The sequence below is a fragment of the Budorcas taxicolor genome, chromosome 20, assembly GCF_023091745.1.
Source record: "Budorcas taxicolor isolate Tak-1 chromosome 20, Takin1.1, whole genome shotgun sequence".
NCBI classification, from domain to species: Eukaryota; Metazoa; Chordata; class Mammalia; order Artiodactyla; family Bovidae; genus Budorcas; species Budorcas taxicolor.
Genome location: NC_068929.1, coordinates 68436807 through 68453892, shown reverse-complemented (window position 1 = coordinate 68453892; position 17086 = coordinate 68436807). Strand labels below are relative to the sequence as shown.

Sequence of the window (17086 nt, the reverse complement as noted above, 5' to 3'; positions counted from 1 at the left end):
ATGCCTGGCCTTTTTCTAAAAGAAGGATCAAAATTAATTTGCCTCCCAGTTTAGCTTGGAATTTGGCTTGCTAAAACCTCTGAATTCCATTGGCTTGGTGTTGACAGGTGGATCACTTAATATTGTTCTGTTTTTGAACCAAACGTAACCTTGACTTGTTTAAAGAAGGCAGGACTTGAAGGTGGGAATTCACAAACAGTGATGTAATAATTGTATTACCCATCTGTCTCATCAATGATAATTCCACCAGATTTGATTATAGATAAATATGACATTGCACATTTAATACTATTTTCATCTATATAGAGAGACGGTTCTAAAACTGGAAGAGTATTATTTTATGCCAGAGTAGAAGGTCTGTTCAGTGAGTGACTAACACAGAGGAGCCTTGTGCTCACTCCCATGGGACTGGGTGACTTGTGGACACCTGGATTCAGATGCAGCCTGGCTCAAGCCAGTTTTTGAAGGGCCAGTTATGTTATACTCTGCAGTAGATGTTTTACTTTTAAAAACAGATATTATTTTCATTTTTTCTTTTACACCATTCTTAGGCTGATTGTCAGAATAACCTTGGAGAACGCATTCTTGTCTTGGCACAATAAAACGCAAAGCATTCTATGTTATGGCCTAAGATTATTCACTTTGAAATTAAGTGAGTAGTCTGCAAGTGTAAGAGGAGTTTTCTGTGAACAGCACTCTCAAAACTGAGGAACATTTAATTACAGACAAATAAGCTTTGAGACGTCTCAGAGAAGACTGCAGTTCTGCAAATTCTTGCAAACTGACCAAGGAAAACATGAAACAGGAATGATTATTTTGTCAACCCGTCCACATTTTTGCAAGGGAATTTTCAAAGCCAATATGTTCTATCAAAAAATAAACTTTATAAAGGCAACAATTCAAGGGCTAGTACATCTCTTAGGATAGAAACCTCTTTTATCTCAAACAGCAAGTACATATATTTCAGTGTTGCTTTTTAATTTCACTCAGTGGTAAAGGAATATTTTACGGCACTAAAAACTCTAACCAATTCATTCAGTGCACAAAGTGACTATATCTTAATAGACAAAAGGCTGCATATAGACTATAATTTCCTTTTTTAAACAAATTCAGTGAACAGAATCACACAGAGATTTTGCTATCATAAGACCACAAGTTTACTGTTTAGTAATACTCTTACCCAAAACATTTCTTCCGTCATACAGAACCAAGTCACAAAAGAAAAGATTTGAAGAGGAATTAAATGAAAGGATGATTCAAGCAATTGATGGAATCAATGCACAAAAGTGAGTACTTTTTCATCTTCAATTATCATTCATCTCTTATTTCAACCCTATTATTTGAAAATAATGATATATTTTTCCAAAAGAATTTCACCCCAAACTCTGTCATACTTATCACGACAAAGCCAAGGTTTCTAAGACAGTTCATTCTTTTCACCTCCATCATTCCTAATAATAGCTTTTGTTCATTGTATTTCATCTCAAAAAATGTTTGATTCCTGCCTAATAAATCCTCCCCAAGTAAATTGCTGATGAACAACATATAGGTTATTAGAGAGAGAAAAATCATAGCTTAATGTGTTCGGTAAGGATATTTTTTACAGATCAATAGAGATACCACATGGTAGAATCGTTAAGTTGTTATTGTGTGACACTATGCATTCAAAATGCCTTCACCTCCCCTGCCCCCCAAATCCGAGTGTGTGGAGGCACCTGTGTTCTAAATTGTGAAAGAGCGCCTTGTGTGTTAGAATCTGAATTCATAGAGGGAGTGGGAGGAAGACTGAGTCTTCAGAGGGCAAAATATCGTTCAGTCTAGAAAGCCAAGAGTTGCTGTTGTAGTTGTAAATGGTCCAAGAATGCAGGAGAAAGGATTTAAAGAAGGTGGTGACTTCCATTGCCTGGACAGAGGGATTACATTCACTGGCCTTCAAACTCTCCATGGCTAAAGTCATGGAGGGCAGTTCTGCAGCTCAGTAAGCAGCCTGCTACTCATCAGATGCTCCGTAAAGGTTTGTTGGATTAAATTCTGGTGAAAACCTGAGTAGATCCAAATAAAGAGCTTTTATGCAGATGTTTTCATCCTTACAGAAACTAATTGAATTTTTATCATGAAAGTTGACTCCTGGGAAGTGTAAATGATTTTTCACCTAGAATTCTGCCCCCAAAATTAAGGTCGACAGCTTTGAAAAAGGCATGCCTCTTCTAGACTGTGACTTTTAAGTGTTCATGGCAGATTATTTACAGGACTTATGAAACAATCCCATGAGTGCGTGTATGTGCACATGTGATATGTGTATGTGTGGCATTGTGTACATACACAATAAAGTACTGTAAGTCTCCTACATTCGAACGGGTTCTGTTCTGAGAGCACCTTCGTAAGTCCACTTTTGTTTAAGTCTGTCTAAGTTAGCCTAGGTGTTCAACTAATGCAGTCAGCTATATCGTTCTGTACTGTGATAGGTTTATAATACTTTTCACACAAATAATACATTAAAAACGAACACAAAAAAATAAAACATTGACTCTTGCAGTAGAGTACCTTGGAAAGTGCAGTAGTACAGTATGACAGCTGGCACACAGGGGCTGGCATCAAGTGACCACGCAAGAAGGTTCATTGACTGGAGGATGGAGAGGAGTAGGAGGTGGCAGAGCTGACGGGTCGTCAGCAATAGGAGACACAGGGCCAGCTGCAACATCACTCACACCTGACATGACTGGACAAGCGAAGGCACATTTGCATCTTTAAAAGTTCACAGCTTGAAGGTTCATATGTAGGGCACTTCCTGTATCTTGGTCGGGCCAGAGTTCAAATTCGGATATGCCAGCCTACTGAGTGCACACCTACCTAGTCCCTTTCATATACTCCAAATGGGTAAAGCCTTCCACCTGCAATTGAGCATGCAGGGTATGCCAGCAATGCCTGGGCAGGTGCTCTGCTTTGGCTGGTACCAGGATCAAAGTGCAAAACAGCCTCAACTCCACCCTGATTGAACCCCAACACCCCACAACTGAGGAACGATGACTTCCTGTAATGTACTGGAAGCTAAAACCCAGGGAAGTCTGATCTCACACAGTGTAGACTCATTTCAACGGGAGGAAATAGCAGTTACTACCTACTCTGCGGCCCGCTGGAATAAAACAGCAGAAGAAGGAAGAGATCTTGTTCCCTGACAAGGTGTAGCCAATTACAATGATAATAGTAGTAATCAAAAGCGAATGTATAGAATCAGCCTCAGCATGTCTTCATGCAGGACGCCTACCTTGTTAAAACTGCTTTTGTGCCCACCTTTTTGAACCTTCCTACTAAACAAATCGTTAGAAAGTACATCATTGGCTTGGCTTTATTTTTGTCAAGGTTGTTTGTGAATTGTCTGTCTCTACTGTGTCGTTTCGTATTCAAATACATGTTTAGTTACCACATTTGTGGTTTAATGCAGTTTTATTCTAAAGTCTTGGTTAACATTGGTGTAATGGCTTATGTTGTAATTTTTCCAACACATTTCAAAAATCAGATGGGCAAAAAAGTCACACTGTACTGGAAGATTGAAAGGGAAATTTTGTCAATGGAAGCTATTATGCACCTATTTTTTAATCAGCATCACTCCTATTCTGTTTGCCCCCTACTCATTAACCTCTCTTGTTCTTCTAGAAGATGTTCTTTCATCTTACTTGATTCTCCCTTGAGGGTTCAGTAGGGACTCCAGGTTTGATGTACCATTCAGCTGTTCTCTGCTATTGACATAAAATAGTGATTTGTATGCAGATTTCCATGTATTTATTCCTTGACTCATTTAGCGAGCATTTGTTAAAGGTGGAGCATTGTCATCACTTGCTTGGCATTAGACATCCCAAGACCCAAGTCACAGTGTTACCCGTCAAAGCTCCAAGTGAGGGGAAGAGAGATCTCTGCTCTGATGCCGTACAGTTGTGACAGGTAGAGAGGAGCAGGACACCCCAGAGGCTGAATCTTGAGTCTTCTGGAGGAGGTGACACCTGGGCTAAATCTTGGAGGAAACTAAGAGAGAGAAAAAGGGAAAGCTTCAAGGTGTGATTGCATGTTGCACTTGGGTCAGAGTGCAGTTTTTAACACAATCAGGACACAGGGTGCCCCTGCAGGAATCTCTCAGGGTAAAGAAGCTTGAATGGGAAGCTCGATGTCCTGAGAAGTCAGCCTGAAATGCTGAGGCTGGGCACCTTGAAGGGTTCTAAGCAGTGACTGTGTGATCACCCCCACTCTGCTGGTGTGCAGAGGATTTGTTAGGACAGGTAGATCCTAAAGTGAATGCCGCAGGGCCAAACCAGATATGGCCAGGCCCTGTCAGGACAGAGCTCAGAGAAAAGGTTTTTGACTTAGCCCAGGTGGGTGATGCTGACTGAAAAAAAAAATGCACAACTTGAGAGTGTGAAATTTTATTTGAGCAGAATGAGAACTATAGGGGAGTGTCCGACTCTTTGTGACCCCGTGGACTGTAGCCCACCAGACTCCTCCATCCATGGGATTCTCCAGGCAAGAATGCTGCAGTGGGTTGCCATTTCCTTCTCCAGGGGATCTTCCCGACCCAGGGATCGAACTCAGGTCTCCCACGTTGCAGGCAGACTAACCTCTGAGCCACCAGGGAAGCCTTAGGTGGTGCTAATGGTAAAGAATACACCCTCCAGTGTAGGAGACGTAAGAGACACAGGTTCAATCCCTGGGTCGGGAAGATCCCCAGAGGCGAAAATGGTAACCCACTCCGATATTCCTGCTGAAAGAATCCCACGGACAGAGGAGCCTGGGGGGCTACAGTCCATGGGGTTGCAAAAAGTTGGACACGACTAAGTGACTTAGCAAGCCTGGCCTAGGAGACAGCCTCTTAGGAGCGCTAAGGAACTGCTTCAAAGAGGGCAGGGGGGAGGTCAGTATATGTGTGACTTTAGTGAAAGGGGAATACTTGCAATCCAACACACGGTTTGGCAAAATGTTCTGTTAGTCATGAGGAGCAGATGTCCCCATTAGCAATTCTAGTGTTTTTCTAGATATGCGAACATGCAAGAAATTGAGCTCATAAACTCTCCTCCCGAGAATATCTATCTGAAGGCCTGCTTTGGCAGTTTTCTTAGAGCACAGAGGACCTCATTCCTGATCTCTGCCCTGAACCTCTTTGAGGGTGTGTTGACTGCAGTGGCCAGTGACCTAATCCTTGTAGCCACAGGTGGCAAGTGACAATGTTTCATTGGCAGCAAGGTCAGAGGGAAAAAAGCATGTACAGCAGGGCTGCAGCATAGGGTCACACCAGAAACTTCTCCGGGAGGTGCAGAGTGGAGAGAGGAGGCCCCGTGTGGGGGACCACCAGGCCAGCACCCATACCAGCATTTGTCTCTCGGAGTAGTATGCACTCCCGTAAGAATCATGGCAATAAAAGGGTGTGCTGTATAGTTAATATTCAGAATGGAATTACCATGTCAGCTTCTTCCAGATTGGTTTAAGAAAAAAGAGTAAGGAAGAGGTCATGTGAAAAGTTTAAAGGGAAAAACAGGGGCCTCTGTGGTACAGGAAAGAAGCTGGTGAGTTAATGAAGGATGCGGGAGTCAACTTGAATTGTGTCTGAATGGAGTGGAGTCGGTGCCCAGGTGGATGACTGGCAGACCCCAGGGCTGAGGAAGAATCAGGCATCCACAGTGAGAGAACACCTGTCCAGAATCACTTATTTCAGCTGGCGGTTCATGGACCCACCTTCTCAAATGCCACAGGTCACCCAGGGTGTTAATGCACAGCTGAGGCCATGGAGGCCTTCGGAATCAACATGTAAATGTAAATAGGGGTGTTCCTCGGCTGGCGCTGCTGGATAAAAATGCCATGGGCTGAGAGTTAAACAATAAAAATTTATTTTCTCCCCACTCTGAAGGCTGGAAGTCTGAGCTCAGGATGCCAGCATGGCTGGTTTCTGGAGAGAACTCCCCTTGACTCGCACAGGGCAGCCCCCTTACTGTGTGTCCCTGCGGCCTTTCCTCAGGGCAGTGCAGAGAGACAGAGTGAGCTCTCTGGTGTTATAAGGACACTCATTCACTCGGGCCAGGGCCCCACACTTAGGACTTCGATCAGCTCCAATCACTTCCTTAGAAGCCCATCTCCAGATACACACACCGTGGGCTAGGCCTTCAACATATGAAGCGGGGGATACAGATGTTCAGTCCGTCACAGGAGGAAAGCGGTCCTCTCTCTGGATCAGCATCCACTTCGCTGATGTGCCTGTGTGCTCAGTCGTGTCCGACTCTTTGTGGCCACGTGGACTGTAGCCCACCAGGCTCCTCTGTCCATGGGATTCTCCAGGCAAGAATAGTGGGCTGGGTTGCCATTTCCTCCTCAAGAGGATATTCCCAACCCAGGGATCAAACCCTAGGCTCTGTTTCATGCATGTTCTGCGTTGAAAGGCAGATTCTTTACCACTGAGCCACCTGGGAAGCCTGTTCCAAAATAATTCCACATGTGGATGTAGGTGTACTCTACCCCTCAGCTCAAGTCAAAACCTTCGTTAGAAGTTCCTTTGTTAAGCTCAGCCTATCACAAAAACAAGTTAGCATAAGTTAATTGAGATTCATTTATTGTGTAGCCCAGGAGGGGATTGACTTTCTTCATGCCAGAGACCAGCTGGGTCAGGAACAGCGTCAGGAGACTGAAAACAACACGTTCTCCATTCTCTTCTCTCCCTGTAGTTCCAGTTCCCCAAAATATTTGACCTTATCAGCACACAAAACTCTTGCCTGCTCCAAGTATCCAGATTCAGTTCAGTTCAGTTCAGTCACTCAGTCATGTCCAACTCTTTGTGACCCCATGAACCACAGCACGCCAGGCCTCCCTGTCCATCACCAACTCCCAGAGTCCACCCAAACCCATGTCCATAGAGCCTGTGATGCCATCCAACCATCTCATCCTCTGTCGTTCCCCTCTCCTCCTGCCCTCAATCTTTCCCAGCATCAGGGTCTTTTCAAATGAGTCAGCTCTTCGCGTCAGGTGGACAAAGTATTGGAGTTTCAGCTTCAGCATCAGTCCTTCAAATGAACATCCAGGACTGATCTCCTTTACAATGGACTGGTTGGATCTCTGGATGGACTGGTTGCAGTCCAAGGGACTCTCAAGAGTCTTCTCCAACACCACAGTTCAACAGCATCAATTCTTTGGTGCTCAGCTTTCTTCACATTCCAACTCTCACATCCATACATGACCACTGGAAAAACCATAGCCTTGACTAGACAGACCTTTGTTGGCAAAGTAATGTCTCTACTTTTGAATATGCTGTCTAGGTTGGTCATAACTTTTCTTCCAAGGAGTAAGCATCTTTTAATTTCATGGCTGCAGTCACCATCTGCAGTGATTTTGGAGCCCAGAAAAATAAACTCAACCACTGTTTCTACTTTTTCCCCATCTATTTGCCATGAAGTAATGGGACCAGATGCCATCATCTTAGTTTTCTGAATGTTGAGCTTTAAGCCAACTTTTTCACTCTCCTCTTTCACTTTGATCAAGAGGCTTTTGCGTTCCTCTTCACTTTCTGCCATAAGGGTGGTGTTATCTGCATATGTGAGGTTATTGATATTTCTCCCGGCAGTCTTGATTCCAGCTTGTGCTTCCTCCAGCCCAGCATTTCTCATGATGTACTCTGCATATAAGTTAAATAAGCAGGGTGACAATATTCAGCCTTGACATACTCCTTTTCCTATTTGGAACCAGTCTGTTGTTCCATGTCCAGTTCTAGCTGTTGCTTCCTGACCTATTACATTTATAAATTTCTGAATTTCCTAGAAAATCAATAATCAGAACATAGGCCACCTCAGAGAACCCACAGAGGCATGAGGCTCGTGGGAAGGATTTACCCTCCTTTATGGTGAGACCAAAAAAGAAAGAATATGCCCATCAGCTATGGTTTCATGGAAGAAGCCTTTGGCCTAACCCGACCTGCTGGAGGAAAGAAAGGGACAGGTGACAGTTGTGGGTCCCGTATTCTTACCCTAAACTTCTGTGCTTCAGGGGATTCAGCCTCAGGACTAACTGGCATAAGACAATTTGCCATAAACGGTAAATAAAAGGAAATAAAAGAGGAACACTGAAATGGACCTTGTGAAACATTTGTAACAGAATTTTTAAAGATTGGACTGTGAAAAATAAAAATGCAAAAAATGCTTAGATGCTTTTAAAAATGTGTGCAGATATTGGTTTGGCCAAAAAGTTCGTTTGATTTTTCTGTAATATGTTAGGAAAAAACCCAAATGAACTTTTTGGCCAACCCAATGCATGGTTATAGTGTTTGGGTATATCTTAGAGAAAGAGATGATGCTTTCTTTCTCATGATAGATCACTAAGGATTCAAGATCTAATGTGAAATGTACATTCTTTATGATGTAGAAAGAATCTGCTCTAAGTGTCTTCAGAGTCCCGTGGGAGTAGAATGAACAGCGGAGGGGCGGTGCTATTTCTCATCAATATGTGTAACGTGTATCACTGGTGAGACATACCCAGACTCTACTGAAATGTCCCATTACATGGCCAGTGATTATATTTCCCCAAATCATCTGAACCAAATTCTGTGCCAAATACCACAGTTCTGTCTTCATTATGTTCACTATCAATCAGTGTTCACCACTTTCGGAAATTTATACTCATCAGCAGTCACACAACCATTCATTTTCAGGGTGGGGAGGAGAGGACCTTGAGTCTTCTTTGCCTCTGACCTCAGTTACATGATAAATTCGGCAGAGACAACACAGAAAAGCTGTTGTATCTAAAGAAGTCAAAGAACCAACACAATGCTCCTGGAGACTGTTGTGAGTTACTAGTCTGCCTTTTATATTTGCCTTAGTTTGGTAAATTTCTGGTTTTGATGGATGGGAGACATGACTGCTCACTGAAGGATCTATTAAGATTGATATATTATCATCTTCTACTGGAATGAATCCAAAGCTGTGAATCAGCCATTTTATCTACTGTGGCACAATGGCCTTATGGCTAATTAGTTGCACAGTGACACTGCTTGCAACCAAGATTCTAATGGGCAAACTCCTAGAATCAGCAATTGAAATTCAGTCATTTCCCCAAGCATCCATCCAGGGATCAAGTCTTATGAACTTGTGGTAGGTGCTGGGGACACAAGAAAAGCTAGAGCTAGATCTTGAGTACTTCCTGTCCACCTGCAAGACAAACAAATAACTAAAATGTAGAAATATCGGCGCCCCACTAACTAATGAGGAGCTGGTTTTGTTTCCACCTTATAAATTTTGTTCATATTTTATTTCCAAGCTTATATTATCCAGGAGCATTTTTTTAAGTGGATTTTTCATTCTCAGTAAAGAAAAAAAACTGTTTTTAATAAGTTCTTGGCATACATTATTCATAATTTGATATCCATAATGAATACAGAGTTCTAAAAATGAGGATAGTTAAAATCTATCTTAAATTTTATTTTCTGCTCCTTCTAATATTAACCAACTTTTGATTCCTCCAACTAGTGCCATAAAAGAGAGAGCAATAACAGATCTCTGCAACTGGTGCAGTCATAAGAAATACTAAAAAGAAAAAAAAAAAAAGTTTATTTGCCTGATATCTAAAGCTTATAACCTTGAATCCAAAAGTATTTTTAGAGTTCTTACTTTTAATGGCAGTCATTCTGGAATAGATGACTGACTCCTGGGCCTTGGCTGAAACTGCACTGCTGTGGGTCAATCTCCTGGGAAACTCAAGTTCATGGTGGGGCATGAGCCATGAGCATCTTCAGATCGGTCCAGAGGGCCTGAGCACATGGACTTCAGGGAGCCCTGGGGATGCTTCCCCTCAAATAGGCTGATCTGGGCTAGCTTGCTTGTTAAGTGTCATGTGAAACCTCAGTGTACGTTGAAACCTAACTCTGAAATCGGGATGTGGCTGTCCCTGTCATTACAGAATAATGCGTGACAGTCACTTGGTCTTTCTTGCTGGATCCTCAAAGACCTTCCCCATTTACCTTTATCTTCCAAACATGTTGCAGATAATCAAAATCCATAGAAACATCACTACTGTATGTAGGAATTCATAAAAATTGGTCATTGTTTGCACAGGTATAATGTTTTATATACAGAAAATACAATTTTATCTCCAGAAGCATATATATATAGTCTCTATCTCCCTTTATACAGATATATAGGTATAGATAAAGACATAGATATGGCTATATCATTACATGTGCTTGTAGACATATACATAAGTATGCAGGTATTTATATGTATATAGTACATGCATAGATGCATGAAATTCAGGTAATTATAATTATAAATAAAAGGTTTTATTCTAAAGGAAAATCAGAAAGTACAGATAGAAGTCAAACTTCCAAAGTGTTATGACTTAACGTAGATGGTAATTTATTTTGTTGGTATTTTTCTTGATGCATTGACTTCAATTTTTCTTACATTTCTGTACTCATGACTATAACAATGTGTATCTCTCTGTTTCACTCAACTCTGTTTCATAAAGTATTTGTTTATTTTATTGCAAAATATGTGACTATACCGGGCATTATATGCTCAGCTCGCTGGCTCATACACCCAGGGTGGCTGTTTAAGCAGGGATTATACTCGATGTTCTGGTGAAGGGTTTTGTCTTTAAGATCTTTTTCTACCTCAACTGCTTTCTCAAAACAGATTTCTCATAGTAAGTCAATGTGTAAGAATGCTTACTTGCATATAACTTTTATTTTTGAACATCTGAGAGATATATATGTATTATATGTGTGTGTGTTTGTATTGGCATCAATGTACTATGTTAGTGATCTGACCTGATTGCTTCTTCTGTTATTATTTTTACCCATTTTTGAAAACTGTTCAAGCACAATTTTTTTTACCTTCCAGAAATGAAAAATATGACAATGAAAGTATTTTTAGTAAGCATGAAAGGAGTAAAGTCTTCTTGCCCAGGCCTGGAAGCCACTCTAAACGTTTCTGATGCTCTGTGATCAATTGCTTTCTATAAACTGAGAAAAAACAATGCTTCTCCAGGAACCAAACCCTTTTAGGAGATGAAACTCACCATGTGATTTCACTAATACATCAGCGAATAAACTCATTGAGTCCTTTTAATGACTTATCTCCCTAATTATTTAAGTTGGATAACTTGATTTTCAATTTGGTATGACAGCTGATTTGCAATATAGAATTTTCAAAGGAAAGCAATGTGTGAAGATGAATATTACATTTCCAGATCTTGTTAACAAACCTAGATTCCATATTCCAGTTATTTGGCAATATGAAAAAAGAAGAATGCAAGTCATTTTTTTTTTTAAAGTTCCAGATGTTTGTTTGGAGGTTTGGTTTTCACAATGTGTCTGTCCTTTTTATTCCCAGGCAATGGCTCAAGTCCGAAGACATTCAGAGAATCTCATTGCTTTTCTACAATAAAATACTAGAAAAAGAAGTAAGCTATTTTTTTTTCTTCAAAATCAATTATTTTTCCAAAGTATTAGCTTTTAAAAACTCCATCATGAAATTATATTCATTTTTTTTTAATGTGACATTTAAACTGCCTTTAACCATATCAGATTTCTTTCTAGCTTTTCCTGTGCTGCTTCTGTGTGAATACTGTTTTACCACGCTTCTGGTTACCAAGTTTCTGCCTTTGGCCCGTCGCCTGTCTCAACCTTCCTGTTAGTAAATGATATCTGGGAGGTGTGGGGTGAAGGGAAGGGAAGGAGTTAATATCTTGCTACCTTGGGACTTCCCTGGCAGTCCAGTAATTAAGACTCCATGCTTCCAGAGTCGGGGGTGTGGGTTTGATCCCTGGGAACTAAGATCCAACATGCCTTGCGGTGTGACCAAAACAACAACAGTATCTTGCTTTCTCAGTGGGAAATTTTCTTAGACATAAATGTTTTAAAAGAAAGCAAAACCCCTTGCGACAATTTTACAGTGTCCTTAAACAAATTATTTTAACTTTTTACAAGAGTGTGAAAAGAATGAACCCTGGTCGGGAGAATTAGACACCCCAAACTTTTAAGTTTTCCTGCATTTAAATACTTTCACATTATGACTCCTACAGTAGAGATGTTTCAGGCACAAATATATAAGCAGACATAATTTGTACATGTCAAGCTTAAACCGGGATTTGCTAAAATGAATTATTGTTGCAGAAAGGACAACTGTTGTAGGTTGGCCTTATTCATCTGCCTTTTGTTTCATGTTAATCTAGAAAAAGAGCAGGGTAGAGGTCATTTGTACCACTTTGCTATGCAATTACAGTCTTGGTTTGAACAAAAGCTGCTATATTAATGGCAACAGTCACAGCCCAGATATTAAAACTTCGTTGAGAAAATCTAGCTCATTGTTTTATGGATATTGAAAGGAAATAACAAATATCAAAATTCCTAATTCCTTCCAAAGCTCATCAAGGTTGGATTTTACAGTGATGCCAAAGCAATCTTTCGTACTAGTTAGTGGTCAAGAAGATCAATTTTCTGCTTCTAAGTCAGGAACTTTGACTATAGACGGTTTACCAAATTGATGTTTGATACAATTTATTATTATTATTGTTACCGAAGAACTTAGAGACTAATGACTACTTATTATTTAAACATTAAATTAGTTCCTTCCTGATAGAAGTCCTTTTCCTTTATTAATACCACAAGGAAATTCCACTCATGTCTCCACATGGGCCTAGAGAAAGAAGATAAGGGCATAATTGAATGCGTAAAATATAATCACGTTTCTGCAATTATGTTAGTTTCTTCATCATCATTGTAACTTACCCTGGCTCTGAAGTCACAAAAGCAACCAAAGGAATGTTCTAGTAAACAGAAAGTGATGGTTATTGAAACATGCAACCTGAACTGACATTTCCCTGGTGTACGTATTCGCAGAGGCTGCCTTTGAGACCGACTTTAGACAGCATTGAAATTCAAGCTCACTTCTTGCCCTCCGGCCCCCAGCCTGCTCTGCAGGCCAGCAGGAGGGTGAAAAAGGCTGCAAGACAAAGAAGAGAAGCCAGACAACCCAGAGATCCAATATCTGCACCAAAACCCCAGAGGCTATACCCCCAAAATACATACCTAACTTCCGTTAACTTGGGAAACAGTCTTTGCAGACACACTAACGCAACCTGCCAGCAGCATTGTTTCAGGGGGTTTCGGTAGCCTTGCCACAAAAACTCTATCTCCTTAAATTTTATCACAGAACCCCTTTGGAGGGACAGTAAGTTTGGAAGCCTGGGTACAGGAGCCAGTGCACCTGGGTGGAAATCCTGCTATGTGTGTGTGTGTTTCTGAGACATGAGTCATCCTGGTTCGAAGTTTTTTTCAACCAAAACTAAGGACCATAATAGCTCCTGCTGCAGGCAGTTTTTCTTGAGGATGAAATGACTCAGTCCACTCAAAGCATTGCACGTGTGTGGCGGACCGTCACATAGTAAAGGGGACAGGTGACGGATCATTGTCATCACGAGTACAGCGCTGGCTGGCTTTTCCTGCATAACTCACCAGGCGCAGCCCCAGGAGGGTAGCTGCACTGATCAGTCTATGATCCTGGATGTTGTGGAAAGCCATGTGAACCGGCCGATTTGGCAGCATGAGTAGAAAGAATCCAACAGCTCGGCCCAGACAGGCCAACGAATGTTGATAGAGAGTAGAGCCTGCTGGTCTGGTCTTGTAACTTCACTCACCACCTCTCAATAATAAAATAGTAAAACGAACAAATAAAATGAGCAAACTGCGTTTCCTCTGTACTCTTCAAAGTCAAGTACTCCTCTATGAAAAGCCATTTGTTTTCCCCAAGTAGCCGTGGAACTCAGACCCTCAGGGGAACCAGGATGCCTGCTTGCTCCTTGTACCTTAAGGTTGCTCGCTTGTCTCTCTGGCCAAGGTGCTCTGTCTTCTTGCTGGAGGGGTTCAGTTACCTCTAAATGGGCTTCAGAACTGGTCAACTGGTAAAAACCGTGGTCCGGAGTCCCTCTCACAGCTCGTCTGGAGCAGGGAAGCGCACGTCGTCAGGGATGAACAGCTGTTCTTAGCTCGTTTCTGCCACTGCCTGCAAGCGTGAAGCTTGAACCGGGCACAGTTAGGCTGCTGGGGGCTTGTTTCAGCACTTCTCTTGGAAGACCGTCATGCCTGGTTTCTTTTCTCCCCTTAGTACCGAGCCACCGCACTGCCGGCCTTCAAGTATTACGTGACTTGTGCTTGCCTCATCTTCTTCTGCATCTTTATTGTGCAGGTTCTGGTCTTACCCAAGTAAGTACGTGCGGTTCACCACTGGGATGCTCACTGGGCGTGCCTTTCCACCGCGCTGTTATACTGAAGCTATACTATACAGAGTATAGCTAGACTCAGTTACACTATATACAAGAGGATGCACATTTCCCAACTGAGCATTTATGTAAGAAGGGTGGGGGGAAGGGTACAGGGAAGGGTGGGGGCAGGATGGGGAGATGGTGTCAGGCTAGGAGGTTAAATCAGGACCTGTGAAGCTGAAGGGCCCCATGTCTTAGTTATAGTAATTTTGAATTTTCAAAGTGGCCATGTAGATTCACCTTACAGATTTTTTTTTTAAATAAATAGAATCGTTTTACTTTATTTTTATATTATTCTGATACCTATGTCTAAGAAATGTAACCCAATACCTTTACCCAGAAACAGCAGAATCACTAGATACTGTTTCTAATAAACAAATGTTATTGTGTATTGGAGACAGAGCCTGCCCTGGGCTCAGTTTGCCCACCGTCCATTCTGATTTCATGTTCTGCTCCCTGAAGCCCGCCGGCTCTGCCATCTCTGACTGTTATGAGTTACCGTCCAACTCCCCCCTCCCAGGAGACCCCTGGGTACAGATGGGAGAACTGAGTGACTGGAGCTCACACTTTACCACCTACTGCTAAAAATCCAGTCACTCTAGGATTCCTCCGTAGACTTTGCCTTGAATCTTGTGAAAGTGTTAGTCGCTCAGTGGGGTCCAACTCTTTGTGACCCCATGGACTGTAGCCCACCAGGCTCCTCTGTCCATGGGATTCTCCAGGCAAGAATACTGGAGTGGGTAGCCATTCCCTTCACCAGCAGATCTTACTAACCCAGGGATCGAACCCAGGTCTCCTGCACTGCAGGCAGATTCTTTACCATCTGAGCTACTAGGAAATCTTAATGAGTGCAGTATTACAGTACTTCATAATAGGTCAACTGACCTATTCTATCTCATCATGAAATCTAAAGGAAAGGAAAACTATGTCTATCTTTAATAATTGGGGATTAGAAAGAGATTTAAGGAAAATTTTCTTTCCTGTCATCATTGCCTCTTTTGTAAAGGCTACAGTTATCATTTTCAGCCTACTTGGAGTGAGTTGACTGACGGCATTTCACTTCAGCGGTGCAGCCAGCATTTGTGGGCAACCTGAATTGCTGCAGCAGGGTGACAGTTTGTCTCACAAAAATGCCGAGCAAACTAGAAAGAAATGGTCTGCCTTTCCCTCCGTACCCCATGGGATGCTCTTCTGGGCACTGAGCCAATACAAGGCAAAGCATCACTTACAGGTGTACAATCCCCAGGCTACCTGCCTCCTTTTAGAAGTGTTGAACCTGGTCATCCCCTTCCCCCTATCAATGAGCACTGAATGCATTTGTCCAGTGAATTCTTCCTTTAGACTTACACAGTCTTCAGTGGAATCTGCCGAGGTCAACCTGTCAGTTTTCCACTGGAAAAAAAAAGTCAACAAAGTAAGCTCCTTCTGAGTTCCAGGCTCTGCCACATGGTGCAGGAGAGAAATAGCTGGCCCTGCACAGACAAGGCTTATCGAGCAGCAGGACTGCAGGGCATGCAGTGATGTGGCTGAAACAAGTATCACCAAGGAGACAGGCCCTTGTTTCTAAAGCAGAGGGATTCATTTGCTGTATCTTCCTATTGGATGAGTGTTTTTATATCTTCTACATCACAGTTAAGACAACATTTATCCCCGATTGTTGGGAGGGGAGAAAGTGACTAAGGCGTTACAAAAGGCGATGCCAAAACAGAGATGAAAAGACTTCCAGGAACCGGGGAAAACATTTCATGGAATTACCCCTAAAAAAAAAGAAAAAAACAAGTTGGTGTCTTTTCTGTCTTTGCTTTTATTTAAGTTTTTGTCTCTTTTCTGTTATGTTGTTTTATGAGAACCCATCGAAGTTTGTTCCCTTGAGCATCATTACAAATTATTGGGTTTCTCTTGAGCAACAAGTTGGAATTTGGGCATTAAAATTGTGAAATAGGTGCAGGTTACAGTTCCCTCTTTATGTTGGCAGCTAGAAAGTTCAGAGTGAGGTCTGTGGACACCTCTCCAAGGGAAACTTTACACCTGCACTTTCAGTACTGGCCTCCTGGTATGTTATGTCTTTCTCCTTCATTTTTCTTTCATGTTAATATCCTAATTTTTCTTTTTAAAAATTCTTACTGTGAATACGTCAAAGATACAGAAAAATACTGAACATAACAGATACGCATTTTCACACAATCCATATGTCAGAAACGTTGAGCCTGTGACATAGCAACTATACATAATGTTTCTGCGCTCGTGGGGACTTTAATTCGTTGGGTAAGCTTCCTGCAAACAGTATCTGTTGTTATTGTTGTTTTTTTATCTATTCATTCAGTCTGACGTCTTTTGTATATTAATGTGCATTTATTCCATTTGTATTTTGATTCTTTTATTGATGCCCGTGGACTCATCTCTACTGTCTTATTTTATGTTTCATTTACTCTGCTTTTCTTTGGTTTGTTTCCTCCACACCCCAGATCCCCCATCTTCTTAACCACTAAAGGATTGATCAACTTTGCTTTATTTGTATTCTTTTTTGGGAACTATATATATATGGAGAGAGAGAGGAGCAAGAAGGGGGATCCTATATATTTTTCTTTGAATAATTGCCATTGAAATTCTTAATTTAATAAATTATAAAGTTAATCATTATGTCTCTTCCATGTAATTATGTCTTAGAAAATTAGTTCCAGATGGTAACTGTAATCAATATTTATTTAGACTTACCTGCATTCTTTATCACTTTATTTGTTCATCGGTACTTTGTAAAAATTACTTCTTCCAAGTTTATTTTCCTTCTTGCTGATGTGTATCATATAAA

At 41.5% G+C, this 17086-nt stretch overlaps 1 protein-coding gene across 1 annotated transcript in view; it reads left to right on the top strand.

The window, feature by feature from the left end:
- ADCY2 (adenylate cyclase 2) overlaps positions 1–17086 on the top strand; it is a 460851-nt gene that overhangs the window by 339408 nt on the left and 104357 nt on the right. Inside the window, exons 12-14 of the mRNA XM_052659207.1 lie at positions 1206–1286; positions 11349–11418; positions 14121–14218. Of these exons, the coding sequence (XP_052515167.1) occupies positions 1206–1286; positions 11349–11418; positions 14121–14218 (249 nt within the window). The remainder of the gene's footprint in view (positions 1–1205; positions 1287–11348; positions 11419–14120; positions 14219–17086) is intronic.